The sequence below is a fragment of the Cyanistes caeruleus genome, chromosome 12, assembly GCF_971803275.1.
Source record: "Cyanistes caeruleus chromosome 12, bCyaCae1.hap1.1, whole genome shotgun sequence".
In the NCBI taxonomy this organism is placed as follows: Eukaryota; Metazoa; Chordata; class Aves; order Passeriformes; family Paridae; genus Cyanistes; species Cyanistes caeruleus.
Genome location: NC_141712.1, coordinates 20584481 through 20608057, shown reverse-complemented (window position 1 = coordinate 20608057; position 23577 = coordinate 20584481). Strand labels below are relative to the sequence as shown.

The window sequence follows — 23577 nt, the reverse complement described above, 5'->3', positions numbered from 1 at the left end:
GCTCCAGCCTTGGCCTGGGCTGGCATTGGGCACCTCACACAGCCCGTGCCAGCCAAGTCCTGGGCACCCAGCCAGGAGAGGACAGCACCAAATGGAAACTCAGCCTTGGCAAAGCCTGGCAGCACCTCAGATCCTGCCTGCCCTTGGCAGAGATGCTGCTCCTCGTTTTTATCTCGTTTCTTCAGCTCAGCATGACCAGGAGCCTCTCCAAGCCCTCAGAACTGAAGGACAAGAGCAGATGAACGCTCCCCAGGCTGCACGTCCTGCTCCAAGGGAAAACAGTGGCTAAACCAGGCAAACCTGGAAGCTTCCTGCAAAGCAGGCAGCCAAGGGTTTGGAGGTTCAGTCCTCACTAGCAGGAACTCATGGGTGACTGATAAGACACAAGCAGGGACCCCCCCTGCTCCTCCAGCCTGAATTATTGCAGATGGGTTTGCCCAGAGGATCAGCCAGAAAAGAAAATGGGTAAGTAAAAATGAAAAACGCTTCTTTTCTTCACATTAGCATTTAAATATTTATGGAAATCCCTGCAGACAACGAGACGAAAAAGAAAACTCAAGGAGTAATAAATAAATCAGTGCTCCAAGGTGTGGCTGGTGGAGCTTTGAAGAGCGTGGTAACAAAAAATAATAATGGTAATAATAAAAATATTAGAGCAGATCCCTCTGCTCCCTGCAGCTACTGAGGGATGATCAAACCTTAGCAAAAGGCAGAATCACCTCTTCTTTTCCATGCAGTGACCTGGGGCCTGGCCCTGGGCACTTCCAGGGATCCAGGGGCAGCCACAACTTCTCTGGGCACCTGTGCCAGGGCCTGCCCACCCTCCCAGGGAAGAATTCCTTCCTAAATCCCTGAAATGGGATGGAATTAAGTAAGATGGGATGGGAAGAATGATTCCCAGCAGTCAGGGGCTCGTTCCAGGCCCTCCCTCCAGGCTGTGAGAGCAGCACTGCTGTAGCAGAGCTCGAGGGGTAAAAGCAGACACAGCACAGGAGGGAAGAGCCTGGATTTGGGAGCTGCAGGTGCCTGCTGTTCCCACCGACTCTCGGCTGGGGAGCAATTGCTCCACGCCTCTGGAAACGAGCCTCAGTGCAGCAGAGGTTCTCAAAGAAGGAAAGGGTTGGCATCCAAGATGTTTGATACGACGAGAGCAGAGCTTTAGAGAGTAAACAAATTCTGTGCCAAAAGCTGCTCTCATTTACAGCTACAAAAATCCCAAGTCACTCTGAACTGCTGAAAACATCAGTTTCACCAGCAGTGAAACAGAATCACAGAATCACAGAATCAGGGAATCACGGAATGTTTTGGCTTGGAAGGGAACTTAAAGCTCATCTCGTTCCACCCCTCCCGTGTCCTGGTGACCCCAAGGCTTCCAGCTGTCAGGCAAACCTGGAAATACTGAATCCTCAAGGAGAAGGAAAAAAATACTCAAGCATTAAGCAGAAAAAGGGAATTCTCTCTCCAAAGTGTTTGAAGTGTGTGTCTAAGGAACCTCTGGGGGTGAGAAAGGCTGAAAATCAGAAAATCTTCCATCTTTATGCTCTTAATTTCAGAAACACTTCTTAAATGAGGGCTGGGTGGAAAGGGGAGCCCAGCACATGCCTGGTCTGGCTTCTGTTCTTGCCTCTTCCTACAGCAGCGTGTTTGGGGTCTGCTGGCATTTTTGGGGGTGTCCTCCCATGGCATTTGTGGGAAGGTTGGTCCCGAAGGCAGCAGCTGAGCCATGCAGCCCCACCCGTGAGCTGATCCCTGCCAGACTCCAAAAGAAGCTCCTCCAGGCAGGAGCCCCCCTCCATCCGGTGGGATCACACCGGTAACTCACATAATTTCAGCACATTACAATTAAGGAATCATTTCTTTAAAAATAGAATTTGCATTAGCTGGATTTGTGAGTAGGAAAGCCACTGCAAACAAACAGAAAACCTGCAGATTAAGATGCTAATTAGATGCATTTCTATTTATAATCTGCCTTGATCAGCCTCAAGTATTTTCTCTTTCAGGTGTCTGTGCTCCACCCACGGATGTGAGCAATTCCCCTGGCAGGGAAACACCTGCTGGTCCCTGGGGACAGCCAAACCTCGGGAAAAGCCTGTGCCAGAGGGATGGGGGTGCATCCCACTCCTGCTCCTTAGGGAGGAGGGAAGAGCTGTGCCTGGCCAGGGATGACCTGCCCAGGACCTTTCCTACAAACACCACATTCCTCACTGCTGGAAAACTGCAGGAAGCTTTGCCTTTCCCATCCAAAGGGGTGGGAATCATGGAATTAGCTGGAAAATATCTTTACTATCATCAAGTGCAACCATCAGCCCTGCACCACCACCCTGGTCACCACTGACCACCCCCCCAGGTGTCACATCCATGTTTTTTGAACACTTCCAGGGATGGGGACTGCCCTTTCCATGAAGAAATTTTCCCCAATATCCAACTTAAACCTTCTCTAAGACCATTTTTTCTCATCCTGACCCTTGTTTCCCCACCCTGGCTGTCCCCTCCTGGCAGGGAGTTGTGCAGAGCCACGAGGTCCCCCCTGAGCCTCCTTTTCTGCAGGCTGAGCCCCTTTCCAGCTCCCTCCTGGTGCTGCAGTCGTGGTGGGGGTTGGACTTGGTGGCCTTGAAAGGTCCTTCCCCACCCAAACTATTCCATGATTTTATGGAATCTCCAAGAGCCAGGGCTGGGAATGGCAAGGATCTGCAGCTGGTGTCAGTTGTGGACTGGAGAGCTCAGTCTGAAAATGACAGAGAGACAGCAGGAGGTCGCTGAAACCACTCAGAGTCACTGGGATCGCTCCCTGCACTGGGATTCATGGCTGCAGCAACAGCATGTTCCGTTTTTGGAGCAAGCTGGGAATTCAGTGCTGAGTGGGATGCTCTCAGCTAAACCAGGGCTTGTCCTTGGTGCTTGGATTTCTAATCACAGTGGAAAAACAACTCCTTTTTGTTGTTGTTGGGTTGTGGTTTTTTTAATTTTGTTTTCCTTGGAGTTTCCTCTCTCACTGCAGAACATCCAGAAGGAATAAACAGACACCAGCTCCACTCTCTCTCCAAAGCCTTAATGACAGGATATGAGAAGTGTTTTGGGCCATAGGATTTATTATTAATGGGGTTCAGGGGCATTTGTGACCTCTGCAAAAAGATCCAACAAAAATTCACTGATAAACCAAGATTTAACAATGTGAAAAACAGCTCCAAGGTTGTGGGGGTTTCTTGAAATGCAGCTCAAAGAAAGAAATTTAAAAGATATGAGTCATCATTCCGAAATGTGCATCAAACAAGTTAAATAACTCTTACTTTCTTAACGACATATTAATCAAAGTGCATTGATTCTTGAATCAGATTCTACTCCCAACAAGCTCTCTATCTTCTCCATCCTGATGCATGCATTAAGAGAGTTTTATTCTGACAGATACAATATAGCAATCAATAAAATCTTATTATATGGAGCACAGATACATGGATTTGTTGCAGGATTTACGCACTGCTTTCAAACCCGGTGCTATTTCATGTCTCAGCCTTAACCTGTAATTGAAAATAAATCTCCCTGAATACACCAGATTCTAATTTTCTGGATGTATGGGCAAATGTGAAAGGCAGCTGCCCTTCCCTCAGGAGCAGGCCGCTCTGGGGTGCTGTCACTGCCCAGGGAGCACAGCTGGGTTGGCAGATCCCTCTGCAGAAACCCCAATGCAGGAGGGAAATGTGGGGAAAGGGGCAATGCCTGGGCACTCCCAAATCATCCTCGTGCTTCCAAAGCCTCCTGGACAGGGATAACAGCATCTGACAGTGCCAGAGCCTGGCCCATGTGGGATGGATGGATGGATGGATGGATGGATGGATGGATGGATGGATGGATGATGGATGGATGATGGATGGATGATGGATGATGGATGGATGGATGATGGATGGATGATGGATGGATGGATGATGGATGGATGGATGGATGGATGGATGGATGGATGGATGGATGATGGATGGATGGATGGATGATGGATGATGGATGGATGGATGATGGATGATGGATGGATGGATGATGGATGATGGATGGATGGATGGATGGATGATGGATGGATGGATGATGGATGGATGATGGATGGATGGATGGATGATGGATGGATGGATGATGGATGGATGGATGGATGGATGGATGGATGGAGGGATGGATGGATGGATGGATGGATGGATGGATGGATGATGGATGGATGATGGATGGATGGATGGATGATGGATGATGGATGGATGATGGATGGATGGATGATGGATGGATGATGGATGGATGGATGGATGGATGGATGGATGGATGGATGGTGGAATCCATGGATGGATGGACAGACGGATGGACAGACATCAGGGTGACCACAGAATCTGCTGTTTCTCTGCTGCTTTTCCTCCAGGTTTGATTTTGCTCATAGGATCATGGAATGGTTTGGGTTGGAAGGGACCTTAAAGAGCACCCAGTGCCACCCCCTGCCATGGCAGGGACACCTTTCACTATCCCAGGCTGCTCCCAGTCCTGTCCAGCCTGACCTTGGGCACTTCCAGGGATGCAGGGACAGCCAGAGCTGCTTTGGGCACGTGTGCCAGGGCCTCATCCTAAAAAAACACCTTCCCTCTTTTCTCCTCTCCTCCCCTCAGAGCAGCACGGAGTGTTTGGAGGCTGCCTCTCACCTGGCAGGACCTGGCACAGCTGGGAAGGCTCAGCAGGGACAGGAGCCAGATGCCCACGGGTGCTGTTCCTCTGGGCTCGGCCTGCGAGGGCTCGGTGCCACTTGGATGTATGACAGCAGGTGGAAACCCAGCAGTCTCCCTGGAAATGGCTAGAGGGGACTTTGATCTCGGCAGCTCTGTCAACAGTGTTAATACAATAAAAATAATCAAATTCACTCAGATGGAAATGAGAGATGGAGGGATCGGCAGACAGCAGCGCAAATCCCAGGGAATAAAGAGGATGGGAGCTCATCCCCTCTGCACAACCAGGAGTTCAGAGGCTTCTCAGAAGAGCCACAATCTTGAATTCATCAAAGTCACTGGTTTTTCCCCCTGATTTTTTGGGACAGGATTTGGAGCAACCTGTGGAAGGTGGCACCATGGCAGGGATGTGCTTTAAGGTCCCTTCCCATCCAAACCATTCCATAATTCTGTGAAGCCCCAGCCCTGAGGGTCTTGGCCAGCAGCTGCAGCCTGCAGGTCACTGCTGGGGACACCCACGAGGGTGGGCAGTGAGCAGAACGCTGGCACGGAGTTGGGAATGCCATCGCCAGGGTTTTGGGAACACTGTGTGCTGGCATTCAGCCTCCTCTGTAAAACACTCACCTGGATGACCTGGAAGTGGCAGATACAGGGAATTACAGCCTGGCTGAGGCCAGGATTCACCTCTGTTGGATCCTGCCAGTATGGTTTTGGCTCCAGGGTAACTAATCTGTGCTTAATGGGGATAATTCACCCTCCAGATCCAAACCCTGTGACAGGACACAACCCCTTTCATTCCCTCAAGGCTTTTTTACCTCCACTGGACATTTGCCACCTTTGAGTGATCTCCAGAGGCTGCTGATGAGGCTGGGGCAGGCAGGGTGAGGATGGGGCCATGGGATGGCTCCTGGCACTGCTGGATAAATGAGGCTTGGGAAAAACCCAGTCCCATCGACCTGATGTCCACGAGAGACGGAGCAGGAGGGAGGAGAGGAAAGGAAGCTAAGGCAGAGTGGGGGTAGGGATGGGGAAGGGAGTTCAAGCCTCCTGCCCGAGGGAAGGGGGACATCAGGGAGGTCACCTGGCTGCTGGGGGGTTCTCCAAGCACCCCTTGACCCACCCTGAACCCCCCACTCCTGTCACTGCTCCCCTCCCTTGTTTCCAGCGCTGAGCTTTGCTCGGTTGGCGAAAGGGTTAAGTTTAATTTATACTGATTTCTATTTAATATCATTCTCTCCCCGTAGGAGCCGGCAGCTGTGAGCTGATTGTAGTCCCTCATTATGCAGTCTGTATCACTAATGGCCTGTGACAAAGGCATGCCATCTTCCCGGCCTTACCCCCGAGAGCCAATTAAACACACATACTCCCTTCCTGTTTGCGGCGCATTACAATGAAATTAAACTGAATTTCAAAATCATTTTCTCCTAAAGACATCTCTTTGCAATAATTAATGCACGCTATTCCTTTGCAGCTGAAATATTCATCAGGAGTGTTGACTAAAAAAATTTTTAAAGCTGATTGCCCTGCACCCCACGTGAGGGTTGGTGACGCTCCGGTCCCAGCCCGCGGTACCCGCCTGGCCCGGGGACTCGTGGTGACACTGCTGGCAGAGTGAGCTCTGCTTCGGGAGAACAATTAGAATAAATCACAGCTTCTTCAGGAACCAACAATAAATCAGGTTACACAGAAGGGATCAGAAATGCAGCCTGACTCCAGCCACCACAGCGCTGCTAACACACAGTCAAGAGGGGAGTGGGGAAACCAGAGCTGTGGATAACATGGAATCAGAGAATCCCAGAATCACCGAGGCTGGAAAAGACCTCCAAGGTCATCACGTCCAACCTGTGACTGATCCCCACCTTGCCACTCATCCCAGAGCACCGAGTGCCACATCCAGGCATCCCTTGGACACCTCCAGGGATGGACTCCAGAATCTCCCCAGGCAGCCCCTGCCAATGAACAACCCTTTCCATGAATAAATTCCTCCTGATGTCCAACCTGAGCCTCCCCTGGCACAGCTTGAGGCCATTTCCTCAAATCCCTGGAAGCCTGGAAGTAGACCTGACCCCCATCTGGCCACACCCTCCTTTCAGGGGTTTGTAGCTGGTAGTTAATGATTCTGTGACACAGTCCCTGTGTAAATTGAGACAAATCCCACCTGTCTGCAAAGCTGAATTCCCAGGAAAACATTAAGCAGTGGTATTTCATGCTTAGGAGCAAAGCACCCCAAACACCCCCCACTACTCGGTGACTCACTACAGCCAATGCAGGCAAAGCCCCTTCCCCAGCCAGCGTGTGGAAACACATCCAGCCTGCACTCCCAGCTGCCAGCCCCAGTTCCAGCCCCTCTCCAACCCTGTGCACCCACCCAGAGCTGCTGGGGGAGCCCTCCCCTTCCCTGTACCTGTTCTGAACCATCCGTCGGGCGTGAAGGCATCCGCGGTTTCCTTGGGTCTGTTCCAGTACTCGCGGAACACCGAGGGGCCCTTCACCAGCAGCTCCCCCTCTTGTCCCTCCAGGCCCGGTGTCACCTAGGACAGGCACACAGTGAGTGCATCTCACCCTCACCTGTGAGGGTGACACACAGGACCCACAGCACGGGCTCCACCACACCCTGCCCATCTGCAGGACCTCTCTCCCCGGGTGAGAAGGGCTCATCCAGCTGCTTTAGATATTCCAAAGCACTGGAAATGAGCACCTGTGTTATATGAAAACAAGGATTGACCTCCTGGAAGTGCAGGCCAGGGTGAGGCATTCCAGCTGCTGGGAGAGAGGTCAGAGAGATGTGCAGGAAATAACTCTTGGGAAAGGGATGGTCCTTTCTGACCCCTTCCAGGGATGCAGGGGTAGCCACAGCTTCTCTGGGCAACCTGTGCAAGTGCCTCATCTCCCTCATAGCCAGGAATTCCTTCCCAATATCCCATCTAAACCCATGCTCTGTCAGTTTAAACCCACAACCAAGGTGTGCAAAGCCACTGCTGGGATGGAAGGGTGTGAGGGATGTGCCTGGACACTCTGCTCCATCCCTCTGTGGAGAACAGCTCAGTAGCAGGAATTCCAAGCCACTTTCCCAGCCACTTTGTACTGAGCTGTTGCAATGGCCAGGACCCATCTGGGACCCCAAAAATCAGCAGTGCCAGAAACAGGGCCACGAGGGAAAGCTGTAATAGCAGCGCTGGAGCGCCAGGCAGTCCCAGGGCAGAGCAGGCTCTCCGCAGCCTCTGAAGGAATCGAAGCTTCCCTAATGGAAAACGCTTAGAAAACTGCTTCTAAAGCATCATTTTCAAGTATTTTCTTCCTGATGTCCTGTTCTGGAGGATGGGGTGACAAGGGGATCTTTGCACACACAGCCCAGGCTTCTTCCAGAGCCTTGGTTGGGGATCAATTCCCTGCCTGGAAGATGCTGCAGGAAAGGAAAGTCATTAATGCCAATTTTGCTGAGTGATGGCAAGGTGGGGACGGTGCTGGGTGAGGTCTCTTCACAGATCTGAAAGATGGAGCTGAAGTCTAGACTATCCATGAGAGAAACCTCAGGTCTGGAGAGCCTGGAGCAAAACTCCACACCTGCAGCAGCAAAGAGCACAAAGGTTCTAAAAAAAGGAATAAAGAGGCACAAAAAAAAGGCACAATGGGCATAAAAAAGGGCACAATGAGCACAAGAAGCACAAAGCCTCCTTGGACAAGCGTGGCAGGGACGTGGTGGGTGGCACAGAGGGACCAACAAGGGGCTCTTAGAGGCTGTGTGGGGTTTTATGATGCAGATCTTTCTTCTCACCCCTTTTCCTGCTGGTGCAGCTGGGGCATCACAAAACAAGCAGCTTCTCTGAGCAGTGTCCTGGTGTTCAGGCTCCTTCCCACTCCCCAGAAGGGCTGGGGAGGGGATGGCAGAGGTAAGAACCTGCAAAATTCCCTAAGCTTCACCCTGCTGGGCTCTGGCTTCTTCTTGTCAGTGCTGAACACAAGAAGAGCTGTAAATCTGCTACAACCCCCTCCAGCCCCATCCTGCCCAGAATTCTGCAGTGCCAGGTACCTGCACAGCCCCAGGGATCAATCCTGCCCAATGTTTACCTGCACAGTGCCATGTCTGGTGTGAATCAAGCCTTGAACCCGCTCCAAATTTCCTGTCATATCAACCCAAATTTTGGCAGTGGCTCAACCCACATCTTATCTCGAGCAGAGCCCCTTGGCAGCAGGCACCTCCCTGTTGTGTAATTTAATGATGTTAGGGCTGGCTTGCAAACAGTAAAACAGAGAGGCCGTGACGTTATCTTAATGGGATTTTGCTTGCTGCACTCGGAATGTCACCGGCACTGCTCCCCAGCGTGGCACAGGGGCACAAACCGCCCCGGCGCCGGCTCCCCGACAGCAGCAATTAAAATTCAAGGTTCACTGCATTTATCTCCTCCAAGCCCTCGTGTCTGATCCCTCTACAGTCCCAGGTACAGCAGGCTGGCTGGCTCTGGGAGCAGGGATGGCAGCACACGGCTGGGCTGGTTGTTTCCTCTCTCCCTCCAATTCCGGCGGCTCCCGTTGTTGCCGCGTGGCTCCACGGCAGGAGCAGCTGCTGGAGGCATCACATTGCTGAGTGCTCACATCTCCCCCTCTCCCAGTGCCATGTTTTAATGCATTCCAGCAAGTTTAACACCCAGGCACGGCCCTGAAGGTTGTTTGAGAGCTCTCTGCTCTAAACCCAGTCGAGCTGGACCAGCCTGCTCACGAGATAAGATTCCATTTTCCACGCATGGAAATAAAAGGTTGTAATAAATCCTTTGAAGGCCTAAATCTGGGTGATTAGAAAATGCATATTTTCCCCCCCTCCCCATTTTACCTCTTTATTAGGAGGGTGGTTTGTAAAGAGCTGGGAATCCCTGCCTGGCACTCGGCCCTGGGATTTGTTGAGAGGGGCCGTTTGTTTTCCTGCGGTCTCTGCCCCGCGCTCCTCCGGGAGCTGTGGCAAGGAGCTCCTAATGGACTCTAATGGAATTAGGGGAGGCTCAGAGCAGCGTGTCCTTCTCTGGGAAACAGGGAAGGCACAGTGGATTCCTAAGCAGAAACACGTGGGAGACACAGAGGGGAAGCTGGAAGGTGAGGTTTGAGGAGATGAGACCAAGTTCTTGGGCTGGGGATTGGTAGGAAGACAGACTTTTAGGAGAAAACCCAAATACCTTCAGGTTGCAAAGAGGTTTTAGACAGATACACTTAAACTCTACCAGATGCCTCCTTCCCCCTTCATCCCCCAAATACTCACAGAGCCATGGAAGGTCTGGGTTGGAAGGACTTCAGAGTTGATCCAGTCCCAGCCCCTGCCATGGCAGGGACACCTCCCACTGTCCCAGGCTGCTCCAAGCCCTGTCCAGCCTGGCCTTGGACACTTCCAGGGATCCAGGGGCAGCCACAGCTTCTCTGGACACCTGTGCCAGGGCCTGCCCACCCTCACAGGGAAGGATTTCTCCCTGATATCCCATCTAAGCTTACCCCCTTTGTTTAAAGCCATTCCCTGTGTTCTGTCCCTCCATCCCTTGTCCCCAGTCCCTCCCCAGCTCTCCTGAAGTCCCTTCAGGCCCGGAAGGGGTTCTGAGCTCTCCCTGGAGCCTTCTCCTGCACAGGGACCTGCAGCTGGTTTTGCTGAACTTCTTTCCTGGGGGGGAACCAAAGGCTGTGGATCAGAGCATCATATCTCAGCAGGGACCACAAAAGGGACTTCATAACTCCATGAAGCAAAAGCATTTTGACTTGTGGGTAGGAAAGAAATGCTTCTGCAGCCCTGCCTCCTTCCTGCTGTGCTGCTCGGCTTGGAAGTGCTTGGCATTTTTCCCCACCTTGTAAATAAATGATTACTGTGATCAAAATAATTAAGCAACCGAGCCCTTAAGTGACTAATAGAAGACAATAATTTATGTATGTGAGGTTTATGGAAGTGACGGAGCCCTTTTACCTCTTCTGCCAGAGAAGTAACTTTTTCCTGGTGTTTGTTGGGCTTTTTTTAAACACACCAGAGATGGGAAATGATACAAGAAATCCTGAAGGACTGTTCCAGCTCTGTCCTGCACCCCAAGTCAGGCTGTGCAGCATGGATGCCCTGCAAGGGCCCCCACTCCTCTGCTGGACCTTAATTGCCACCAGCACCTCCAGACATCTCCCTGTCCCCTCAACCAGCCCTTCAAGGCTTTGGTGGCCCAGAGCCCTGTCCCAGAATCCCAGGATCACTGAAGCTGGAAAAGAGTGTCAGGATCATTGAGTCCAAGCTGTGCCCAGTCCCCACCTTGTCCCCAGCCCAGAGCACCGAGTTCCACATCCAAGTGTTCCTTGGACACCTCCAGGGATGGGGACTCCAAAATTTCCTAGGCAGCCCCTGCCAGTGAACAACCCTTTCCATGGGGAAATTCCTGCTGCTGTCCACCCTGAGCCTCCCCTGGCCCAGCCTGAGGCCGTTCCCTCTCCTCCTGTCCCTGTTCCCCCCGGCTGTCCCCTCCTGGCAGGGAGCTCTGCAGAGCCAGAAATTCCCCCTGAGCCTCCTTTTCTCCAGGCTGAACACAGCATCCAACACCTCAGCCCCCAGTGACCTGGAGCAGGGCAGCTCCAGGCTTGGCCCACACTTTCCCAGATCCCAGCACATCCAGGCCTGGTGTGGGAGGTGAGGACATGCTCACCTGCCCCCTGAAGGAAGCTGGAGATAATAACCTGCTTGCCAGGGCCTTTAATCACCGTCTCCCAGGGCCATACTGGAATGGATGTCCTAGGACTGGGAGGCTTGTTACAGCATTACCAAATTCCCAGGCAATCTGAACTTTCCTGCACATTCCTAATTAAAAATTCCCTGCTAAGTTGCCTGTTTTTGTAAAGGCATTATCGTTCCTTGGAGCTCCGTGTCCTGCAGCATCCACACAAGCCTGGCAGGAGGCAATTTAGACACAGAACAATTTTCCTCCTGCTGGAAAAAGGCAGATTTCTGCTCCTCAGGGACACAGCACAGAAAGAGTAAGAAAAAAATAAAACCCCAACCTAAAAACCCCAAGCTCAGGCTGTAATCTGCGAGGCCACATTTCACATCTGTTTTTGCAATGTTAACTTTTATAAAAGGGTTGGGAATAACACAATCCATTTACTTTTCATTTTGGAGAGTCATAAATTTAAAATCAAGGCTGGTGCACAGTGGAGCTGGAACACTGAAACTTGTTTTCAAACAACCCAACCCTCTACTTACAGCAAATGTTGTTCCACTGAAAACAAAAGTGATTGTCTATATTTTTAGGCAAAACTGATTTTTTTAAGTTAGCAGCCTGATTAGCTCCAGATGATCCCAAAAGCACGACAGAAAACAAGCCAAGTTTGGGAAAGGTCAGTCCTCCCTGCAGCAGTTCCATGGACACAAAACTTCTTGGTCTATATTAACAGCATAAATTAAATGTGTAACACTATTGCAGAGATGCCAACAGCTCTCCATGCTGCTGTTCTCGTCCCTCTCATTTGCAGGCTGCCTGGGATAATAAACAAGGAGAGATGTCAGCACATCTTCCCACTCCCTCAGCTCTCCTCGTTAGGGGAAGGCTCCTGATGTGCCCTTGCGCCGATTCTGGGCTCGGGGCAGGCAGAGGACCAGGCAAGGACTCAATTAGTGGCCCACCTTGGGTTTGGTTTCCATCAGCCTCCCCTCCAAGTGCAGTTTGGGAGGCTGTGATGAGCTGTGACTGCACACACGCTGCCCCACAGCCTCTGATCACTCCCCACGCTGAGCCATCCCCTGCTCCCCTGGCTGCAAGGGACAGGGACAGCTCCTCTCCCCTCAGCCTCCGCTTCAGCACCTCCCCACCACCTCCTGGGCTCTTCCACAAACACCACAAACCCTCCCTCAGCTCCAAAGGGGAATATTCTACTGGAAGGTGTCCCTGCCCATGGATGAGAGAAGCTTCATCCTTCCAACCCAAATCAGTCTGGGATGCTACGGAAGAATAAAACAACAATTAAGAGATTCATAGAGCCCCTGAGGGTGCTGTGACAAAAGTGAGCTCAAAGGAAACACTTGTGGAAAGAGGGTTCTTCTTGACAGATGGATTCAACTTCCATGTGCAAGGAAATATTCTCATGGAATTGAGGCTGTCTCTGTGGTGAGAAGAGTTTTCAGCTGAGAAACAAGGGGATGTGATGCTACTGCAACCTCTGCCTCCACTTTTACTAGCAGGAAGAAATAAAATAGAGCTATGAACACAAATTAAAAGAAAAAAAAGAAATATCAGGGCAGACAGAAAGAAGGAAGGAGATATAAATACATCTGAGAATGGAATCAATGCCCAAGTTGAGTAAGGAACTGCATGTGATCAATGAGAAGCAGCTAAAATGTTTATACAGGAACAAAAGCAGACTGGGCAACAAAGTGAAGACTCTTGAATTACTTGGGCAGGACACAAAACAGGATCCTGAGGAGATGAGGGAAATATGGTGAAAAAAAATATTAACTGGAACGTGCACAAGTGCAGCACAGTGTTCAGCACTGTGAGGGCTTTGGAAGGAGGTTTGGAAGAAGCTGAGGCAAATGGAAAAAGGGAATAAATGCAGAGTGTTTTTATCAAAGGGGGATTGTGCCAGAAATCCTGAGGGCTGGGGCTGCAGATAGAAGAAAAGTTGCAGATCTAATCCAAATTGCCTTCAACAACACATTCCCCACACTGCCTGATGGAAGAGATGATGGAGCTGAGAAAAAGCTGCTCATGGGATGCTGGAGGTCAAGTTCACCATGGAGGCACCAATCCATGAGGATGGGATGGAGCAGGGACAAGAAAACCAGTGAAAAACTGGAGGAGAGCTGTTCTGGAAGTGCAGGAGCAGCGAGGACAAAGACCTGATCTAGGCTGAGGTGTGAATGGGAAAGGAAAGGAGCAATCCAAGTGTTCCTCTGGGACAGCCAGAGCCAGGACTCCCTGGGCCAGGTGATCACATCCTGCCCATACCTGGCCATTCTTAGGAATGCCAGGCACGGGGGGCATGTGCCCATCTCTGGCCTCTGGAGAAGAGCCAGCTACAGTCTCACCAACTGCTATGGATGGATGGATGGATGATGGATGGATGATGGATGGATGATGGATGGATGATGGATGGATGGATGGATGGATGGATGGATGGATGGATGATGGATGGATGGATGGATGGATGGATGGATGATGGATGGATGATGGATGGATGGATGGATGGATGATGATTGGATGGATGGATGGATGATGGATGGATGGATGGATGGATGGATGATGGATGGATGATGGATGGATGGATGGATGGATGTAGGATGTAACCATGGATGGATGGATGGATGATGGATGGATAGATGGGGATGGATGGATGGATGATGGATGGATGGATGAGGGATGGATGGATGGATGGATGGATGGATGATGGATGGATGATGGATGGATGATGGATGGATGGATGGATGGATGGATGGATGATGGATGGATGGATGGATGGATGGATGATGGATGGATGGATGGATGGATGGATGATGGATGATGGATGGATGTAGGATGTAACCATGGATGGATGGATGGATGTAGGATGTAACCATGGATGGATGCATGGATGATGGATGGATGGATGGATGGATGATGGATGGATGGATGGATGGATGAAGAGAATCCCACAGGAATACACGTGCCAAATACCCAGACCCACACAGCCACAGGGGTGCCCAGTCCCCCAGGAGAACCCTGGCAGCTCCCTGTGCACCTCCCCACAGGTTCTCCAGATGAACACAAGTGAGGTGCAGCCGCTCCTGGTCCCCTCCACAGGGACATCAATGACCAAGAGCTGCAGTCACAAGCACGGGTGACAGTGCCAGCTGCCCCCAGCCCCGCCGAGGCACTGGCAACCAGCAGCAAGCTGTGAGCAGATGGCACAGACACGGGGGGCACGGGGAGGAGGGGACAGAGACGCTGGTGGCTTTCAGGAGGGACGGCCACAGCCGAGCCGGTTCCCATCCAGGACGACAGCTTGCATATGGATAAACAACGAGATAATTACAACCTTTGGAAGGGGGGGAAGCCCGTGGCACAGCGTCCTCCTGCTGCCAGCTCCTGCAACCCATCCTCCCCACGCTCCCTCCGCAGCCTCAGCGCGAGGAAATTGCTCGCCATAAAAGCCCTGGCTGCAGCCCTGCCTCGGCTACAGCTGTGAAGCCATTTAGCTATTGATAGCCCCCCATTGTCAGCACCAGGGTTGGGCTTTCGTGAGAGAGAGCAATTTGGGAAAGATGAAAAAGAAATAAAAAAAAAAAAAAGAGAAAGCCAACAAAAATGACAACCCAAAAAACCCAACAAACAAACAAGTAAAGAAGGAGAGAGACAATACCCGACAGCTTGCAGGGTTTCCAGGCCTCTGCCAGCTGGGAAGCTGAGCGTATGAAATATGCATTGCACTGAACAAAGCAAACTGAAACGTTTGGAGCTGGAGAGCTGTAACCCTTTCCTGGGCGCCAGAGCCACAGGGAGAGCTGCCAAAAATCCAGGGGAAAACACCCCAGGGGAAGAAGCACTCTGGGCTGTGGGTAAGGATTACGGAGCCTGCACGGTCAGATGGGCTCAGCAGGCGGCTGCCTACGGAAGGTGGAAAGCTGAGGAGCTGCTTTGGATGCCAGTGGCTCCAGGAGCAGGATGTGGGATGACTCAAGGCAGGTAAAGCTGTGCTGCCCCTGACACCATTTCAACACCTCAGTGTTGGGTGGAGAAGCCCTTCTGGCAGGACTCCCAGAGCAGCATCTCTCCAGGGGACAGCTCTGTGTCCCCATGCTCCTGCACAGGCACTGTGACCCCCATGGGACTGTCACCTCCTGCCCCCGCTGGCCTGGCACAGGTGTCCCCAGGCTGCTGCACATCCCCGGAGCAGCGAGTGGATCTGTCAGGCTGCAGCACCTCCTTTGGGTGCCTCGGGCAGCCTGACCCAGCCCGAGCCACGTGTCAGCCCCAAAAACCAGCACAAGGCACAAAACACCCAGAGGAAGCAGCACGGGAGCGGCTGAAAACCTGAGCAAGTGGGATGCAGGGAACACAGGGCTCCTGAGATGAGACCCAAGGACTGGAGGAAAGGAATCCAGCACTCCAATCAAGGGACGGGAGAAAATGCAGGGAAGACCAGAGATCCAGCAAACTTTCAGCTAAGTAGATTATTGATCTTGAGGGTGTGCCAGGAACCAGCTTTGCAAATTACAGCGGTCCCCTGCTGCAAGCTCAGGCAGTTACCGGATGGCAGAGCAGGAACACTCCCTGCTCCTGCCACCCACAGGCTGCCTCCTCCTCCTCCTCCTCCTCCTCCTGTTTGGATCCAAAGGGTGCTGGCAAGAAAGGAGAGGGAGTGATGGCCCAGCCTAACGGGAGAGCCGGGGTTAGTGGGGAAGGAGCAGCTCGGTGGAGCAGGAGGCAGAACTCAGCCCAACGCGGGCGGGAAGGCGCTGACCTTGCGAGGCTCCGCAGACAATTCCCTTGGCAAAGGCAGCGCTCTGTGCTCGCTGTCGGGAGGGCTCTGCAGGCACAGCCGAGGTGTGAACGCCTCGCAGATTGTCCTGACAGTGCCTCAGCCCCGGCACAGAGATCAGCTGCTCACAGGAGCCCGGGGAGGAGAGATGGCTCAGAGCCCAGCTCCTGCCGGGGTGCTCAGCATCCCCCTGGATCAGCCCCATGGTGCTGGAATTATGGAATCACAGAATATCCTGAGCCAGAAGGGACCCACAGGGATCACTGATCCAACCCCTGGCCCTGCAGACACCCAACAATCCCCTCTGGGCACCCCTGGAGCGCTGTCCAAACTCTCCTGGAGTTCTGGCAGCCTCGGGGCCGGGACCATTCCCTGGGCAGTGCCAGCAGCCTCTGGGGGAAGAACCTCTTCTGATATCCACCCTAAACCTCCCCTGACAGCTCCAGCCCTTCCCTGGGCCCTGTCCCTGCTCACCACAGGGAAGAGATCAGTGCCTGTCCCTCTGCTGCCCCTCATGAGGACACTGAAGACCCCTGAGGTTTCCCCTCAGTCTCCTCCAGCCCTCAACCACAGTCAGGCTCAGAGTTCTCCTGAGAGGGAGGCGAGGAAGGATTTGTTCATCCTTCCCACAGGAGGCAAGGAAACAGCCACGGGGTTATCTGGTGGCACAGGCAGGGTGACACCAACCAGCTCTTCCCATCCCTGGGCCAGCCCCTGATTTGAACAAAGATCTGATTTGAAATAAAGTCCTTTCTCGGACTGCTGGAGTGTGATGAGCACTCGGGCTGCCAGATCTGCCTTGTTTTAAATAAATCCCACTGACGTTGTCTCTCCTGACATGAATTATTAACTGAGCACACGGTGCCAGCAGCAATGTCTGGGGCAGGCACTGAGCAGGTGAGGCTCTGCCTGGGACCGCAGGTGTGAGGCACTGGAATTCCAGCATCCCTGGCAGCAGAGGTGTTGTCACCATGGCTGCCACCTGGTCACGCCAGGGAAAGTCACACTCTGTGCCCAGGGCATATAAAACCCAAACTCCTGGCATCCCCACACAACCATCTGTGCCAACACATGCTGGGAGCGGGGACTGTTTTTCCCACCTTGTGACAGTCCCAGGGACAGAGGCAGCTGGCTCTGCTCTGCTCCTGGAAATGTTGTGGATGTCCTGGAGGTACCCAGCCAGACACTCTCTCCTAGGGTGGCCTGAACAGATGGGACCATTGCTCTCCCTTCAGCCTGAAGAAACTCCCAGTTAAACTGGGACCAGAGGAATGACGGGTGAGACGGAGACAGCTTTTCAGAGAGGGACCAACCCATGAGCCAATGCCCAGAGGCAAATTACCCTCCCCTGGCTGATGACTCGAGAATTCACCAGAACATTCAAAAGATCCCCAAGGGAGAGCCTGACGGAAAGTGAACCATCAGCAAGGGGCAGGGAGCCAAGGTGGGAGCTCCTGGAAGAATTGTGAACCGTGGGTATGGACCTCAGCCACCCACACTGGTGAGAAATCACCAGGATAAAGGGCAATTCCTCTGCCCCCAAAATAGACCCCAGCAGCCTGAAGCCAGAGGAAAGAGAAGAGTTTTGTGAATGCCAGCTCTGTGAAGCCCTGAGGAGACTTCCAGCACCAGACACAGATCATCTGGGCTTCCCTCCTCTGGTCACTCCGTGCAATGAGAAGGAAGGAGTACTGAGCAGAAAAAAATATCATTCCATATTTTTTCCTCTCATAATTCAGAAGAACAACATCCACATTTCATCCTGGAAGGAGCTGCACTTTGGGGATTCTCGTGTCTGAGACCTAATTTGTAAAGCGCCCAGGGATCCCTGAGGGGAAAAAAGCATTATAGGATCATTATTAAAAGGGACACGTTATATTTCATGCCTCAGCTCCACACAAGTGGAAAAAAAAAAGGCCAGGAGCAGTCTCTGGGATCAGAGGACAAACCTGTGAAATGTAACATGCATCCAGGAAGTGGCAAAAACAGGACATGGGGAGTCTCCTGCTCTGCTCACTGCCTGGCCACAGCAGTGACACAGAGTAAAGAGCAGCAAAAAGTTTGGGTTTTTTTAATAAAAGCCATGATCCATGGTCCCTCTCTGCTGTCCCCTGGGCTGTTTTACAAGTCTGGGGTGGATCCAGCTCTTACAGCATCGGAACACAAAACACAACCTGAGCACAGCCCACCCACAGGGCTGCCTGTGGTCCTGCTGGCTCCTCCACCTGCCACCAGATAATTCAGACAAAAAAAGCTTTTCTTGAGCCTCTCAGCAGTGCTTACACCAGCAGTGTCCCTGCCACAGCCCAGGAAGCTCCTTTCAAACCCTCAGCATGTAGGTGGCTGGGTGAGAAGCCATTTCCCAGGGGAATGAGTGAAGGAACCTATTTCAGGTTGAATGTCACGCCTGCCTGTGTGCCACCCACGCGGTGTCACCTGGGGTCACTTCTGTCACACACAGCGTTCATCTGCTCAGCCAAGCCCAGACACCAGCAGAGATGGATGTGCCAGAGCAGCACAACACCCACAGGGAGGGTGTGGAGAGGAGGGGGCTGGAATGCAGACCCTGCTCAGCCACTCCTGTGGGAAGAGACAGGCTGGACCGTGGGTGGGGGCTGCTGCTGCAGCAGGGAACACCCAGCACACCAGCACAGGGGTACATTATGCTTCCCCACCCCAGACCCCTGGCACACCAGAGCTGTATCATGTGGAGCTCAGCATGCAGCTTGACCTCCATGGAAACCTGATGGGTTTCCTCCAGCTGTTTCAAAATGAGTGCAACTCCCAAGGCCACCAGTCCTGCCCTTCCAATCACAGAATCATGGAATGGTTTGGGTTGGGAGGGAACTTAAAGCTCATCTTGCTTCATGGGCAGGGACCTTCCACTAGAGCTGGTCTTCAGAGTGGAACTGAATAGGTGTAGATTGGATATTGGGAAGGAATTCTTGCCTGTGAGGGTGGGCAGGCCCTGGCACAGGTGTCCAGTGAAGCTGTGGCTGCCCCTGGGTCCCTGGAAGTGTCCAAGGCCAGGCTGGACAGGGCTTGGAGCAGCCTGGGACAGTGCAAGGTGTCCCTGCCATGGCAGGAGTGGCACTGGGTGGGCACTGAGGTCCCTTCCAACCCAAACTATTCCATGATTGCATGGACAGCACTTGTCCAGTCCATAAAGTACCACACCTACAGGAACCCACAAAAAAGTACAAGAAACTATCACTGAATTCCTGGGAATAAGAGCAGCACGAGCCTCAGTCCTCGGGGTTCCAGAGGGCTGGGAAGGAGAGAACTTTTCCCAAGTGAAGAGCTTTTCAAAGTGTGGAGAGCATGGCAGTACCTGTGTGCTGTGTTCATCCCCCTGGGCGTGGGTGGTGTAGGATCGAGCCCCATCCCTTAAGGTCTCGCTGGCGATGCGCACTTCCACGCCGGGCAGCGGGGTGCCCACCGAACCTGCGGAGGAGAACAGCATGGAAACGGGGCACAGCCTCCAGGAAAACCCAGAATCAGGGGTGCAAAAGGCTATCAATGGCATCTGCAGGCTGTGCTGGCACTGGAGAACTTCCTAGCAGGGGCTGTCCCTTCAGGAAGGTGTCGATCCCACGAGTGTCAGGACGCTGCCTCCGTTTGCTGGGCAGGCAGTGCTGGGAATGCCTCTGAACACAAACGTGTCTCCAGCCCTGAACTGTCACTCTTGACCACTCTTTGAAGACATCTGCACAACTTCAGAGCTCAGGAATGAATCAGTTTCTTTCCTTCTAAAGAAAAAAAAAAAAGAAAGGCACCACAAAACCTACACGAAGCTGTGAAAAGAGAGAGCCCAGCGATTACTCTGCTCCTCCAGAGCCTGCACCTGACAGGGGAAGCAAAGGCTTAACAGCTGAGAATTGCCAGGGATTATCTCAGTTTTAGGAGACATCAATACACTGGATAGAAAAACATCACAGGAGAAAAGCAGGGATCAAAACCAGCCCGTTCTCCCACAGGTTTCAATTTCAAAGCCAAGGATCTGCCACAGTGTCACAAGGACCGCTACTGAGCTCCAAGCTGTGTCTGTGACCTGGAGCTCCCCAGCCTGCAGCTTTCCCACCCCCTGGGTCAGTGCCTGTTCTTCCTGGGGAGCACCTGAGAGCTCAGCAGGGAGGGCAGCTCGGTTCCTGTGACCTGTGGGATGGGCAGCTCCTGCCTCAGCAGACTCCATGGCATGAGGCAGCTCCTGTGGCAGAATGGGACCTGTGACCTTCATCCCCTGTGAGCAGGGAGGGGGACAGCAGCTCACAGCAACCTGTGGCTCAGCAGGAGTGGACAGGACTGAGTTTCAATTGGAGAAGGACTTTCCACAAGGGCCTGGAGTGCCAGGTCCCACTACCAGATGAGAAACCAGGGAGAAATCCCTCCCTGTGAGGGTGGGCAGGCCCTGGCACAGGTGCCCAGAGCAGCTCTGGCTGCCCCTGGATCCCTGGAAGTGTCCAAGGGCAGCTTGGATGGGGTTTGGGGCACCCTGGGACAGTGGGAGGTGTCCCTGCCCATGGCAGGGGGTGGAATGAGATGAGCTTTAAGATCCCTTCCCAACCAAACCATTCCATGATTCTATAAATTGTTAACTGTGCTCTTTATTCTAAAAGATGATCAAGTTTTTTTCCCCTGAAGCACCTCCAGCTGATGCTTCCCAGGTCTGCCAGCATCATCTTGACACTGGGAATTCCCTAGAGCAGGGAGAGCAGGACCTGGAGCTCAGCCCTGTCTTCCTCTTGTCGCTCGTATTTCAGGCATTTGGGTTCAAGTGGCATTTTCCCTGGGCTGGTCTCATTCTCCTGCTGAAGCCCTGGAGATCTGCTATCCGTGACATCATGATTTTGTCTGCTACATTGGTCAGTTGCCATGGAAATGGATGTGTCGTCGTAGCCCAGATTTATGGCATCCCTGCAGGATCAGCCAAGAGCAGATGGGCTATGAGGGAGTGAGATTTTATTGCAGCGAAACTACCCCCGAACAATTAGTAAATCTGGCTGGAAATAAACACAAAGCGACGTGGCAGCTCTGTGATCCGTGTCTGCTCTGCTCAGAATTGCCTTTGGCATCCTGGTCAGCCAGAACAGGCACGTCCTCTCCTCACCACCAGCACCCCTGGGCTGCTCCCACCTCCAGGCCAGACACTGCCAGGACTCCAAGGGCTGCAGCAGGGGAGGGAGGGAGCCAGGAGCCAGAAGTGCCCTGAGGTACCATGTCGAGGTATTTATGGAATCAGAGAATCACAGAAGTTGGATCCCACAAGGATCATCAAGTCCAGCTCCTGGCTCTGCACAGGACAACCCTAAAAATCACACCATATGTGTTATAAACAATCTTGCACCTGCCATGGGAAGCTCCAAGAGGCCTCAAAGCAAGTAACAAGTCACAGAAAACACCCTCAGTGTTGCTTGGAAGGTTGCTGGAGCCACCTTCTCGACTTCTGTGGGAAAGGTTTCTCCAGGGTGAAAAGCTGTGTGTGAACAGACTCCAATCTGCCCACAAAACATGGCACGTCTGTGGGCAGGCACCACAAAATCAGTCCTGGAAAGCTCGTGGAGGGAGCAGAAAGCAATGCAAGGAGCTGCCAGGGACTGTCACAGACTTGGAATTTTTCAAATCAAGAGCAGCCAGATGCCTTTCTGGAAGATGCTTCTTCCCTGGATGCAAGCTGCTGACCTCAGCATGGAAATGGGCAGTGATTCATGGGCAGGACTGCAGGATTAATGCCCACTGCTGGGCCCAGCCCCTGGGAATGAGACACCAAAGATCAGCACAGTGCTGGCACATCTGAAGGCACAGAAGAGGTGGTGACGTGTTCCCCACAGAGATTTGCAGATCACAGTCACTAACACAGCCCCACCAATTCCTCTCCTACTTGGCTAAAATAAAACCAGCATGTAAAACAAGTCCCTGGTGGAGAGCTGCTTCCTTATGTTTCTGTCTGGAGAAGCTTTTCTGGTATTTAGGAAAAGTGACAAACTTTGAAATCAACATCTGTAAAAGCTCCTACAATTGATTAGAGCTCCACAAACCTGACAGGATTAATAGAATTTGTGCAAAAAACAATGACTAGAGCTTCCTTCCACCGTGTCAAAATATATCCCGTGCCAATTCCCACAGGTCAGCAGAAATTTGGGCTCATTCCCAAAGGAACGGCCCGGGAGGTCCTGCCTTCATCAAGCCACAATTGGGGTGATCAGAAGGGGTCAACACTCTGCACTGGCTTCCTTTTGTCCCCAGCCATAATCCTGAGGGGAAACTGGGGAGAAATCTCTGCTCCTTCCCCTGTGCATCCCTGCCATTTGCAGCCTCCTGGATGTTAAGCGACGCTGGCACCTCGCCCGTGGTGTCACCAGGCTCCAGGAGGTGACACCGTTCTGCTTTCACCCGCTCTCCTCTGGTTAAAAAAGTTGTCAGCTCTTCCCAGATAAATTTAATTGGCCCCGTGCTCTGTGTCCTTCGGTATCTGGGTAGCTCGGTGCTGCTCCGTGCCGCGGTGTCCCGGGAGGATTGGAACAGGCCGGCGATAAGGCACTCAAGGATCTCACTGTCAACAATACACGGAGTCCCCGCTGTAGCAGCTATTAGCTGCCTCTGATCTAAACCTCCAATTAAAGTGGTGATTAGGCCCAGTGAGGCATTCTCCGGCCATGAATTATTCATCTCCCTTCACAGTAACAGCACCAGGGGGGATTAGAATGAGAGCTGGTGAAAACAGAGGCATTTTAAGCAGGGTTTTAACCATATACAAGCAAACATTTATCTTTCAAATCTTTCATCTTTGCTGCTTCTGGAAATGAAAGCTCCCACACCCCTGTCCCTGCCACCTCAGACAGTGCTGTGGGTGGAGAGTGGGGACACACTGCTGGTGACACCGGTGGGGACACGGGCAGGACAGGCAGCTCCAGGGACTCGACCTTTCTCCTGCCACACCAAGTGCCTGGAAGAGGGCAAGGGAAGGGCCAGGATCTCTCCTCAGAGGCTCATGAATCACGGAATGGTTGGGAAGGGACCTTAAAGCTCATTCCATTTCCACCCTTGCAACGGGAAGGGGCAGGGACACCTTCCCCTCTCCCAGGTTGCTCCAAGCCCCATCCAACCTGACCTTGGGCACTTCCAGGGATCCAGGGGCAGCCACAGCTTCTTTGGGCACCTCTGCCAGGGCCTGACTTCCCTCACACCCAAGAATTTCTTACTAATATCTAATCTGAACCTAAAGTTAATTGTGAAGCCATTCCCCCCTGTCCTGTCGCTCCAGGCCCTTGTCCAAAGTCCCACTCCATCTTCCTTGGAGGCCCCTTCAGGAACTGCAAAGCCACAATTTGATCACCTTCTCCATGCTGAACAATCCCAATTCTCTCAGCAGAGGTGCTCCAACCCTCTGATCATCCTGGTGCCTCCTCTGGGCTCACTCCAACAGGTCAAAGCAGTAGAGAAG

The 23577-nt window shown here is 52.5% G+C and overlaps 1 protein-coding gene and 1 long non-coding RNA gene across 7 annotated transcripts in view; one reads left to right on the top strand and one right to left on the bottom strand.

The window, feature by feature from the left end:
* The window catches only part of ACSF3 (acyl-CoA synthetase family member 3), a 51676-nt gene that overhangs the window by 10919 nt on the left and 17180 nt on the right, over nucleotides 1-23577 (bottom strand). For 5 of the 6 annotated variants that reach the window (XR_015275505.1, XM_086848038.1, XM_086848040.1 and 2 more), the window contains exons 6-7: nucleotides 19468-19580; nucleotides 7087-7213 (exon numbers count right to left, since the gene is read on the bottom strand). Coding sequence is in view for 5 of the 6 variants with exons in the window: in XM_086848038.1 (XP_086704164.1) it covers nucleotides 7087-7213; nucleotides 19468-19580 (240 nt within the window). In the remaining variant the exon portion in view is untranslated. Of the gene's footprint in view, nucleotides 1-6376; nucleotides 6450-7086; nucleotides 7214-19467; nucleotides 19581-23577 lie in introns of those variants that run through there. The other variant, XM_086848041.1, reaches the window with a different exon arrangement.
* Nucleotides 186-3547, top strand: LOC147650908 (uncharacterized). Its single transcript, XR_015275511.1, has 2 exons — nucleotides 186-465; nucleotides 2001-3547. It is a non-coding gene; the product is annotated as an uncharacterized LOC147650908 (long non-coding RNA).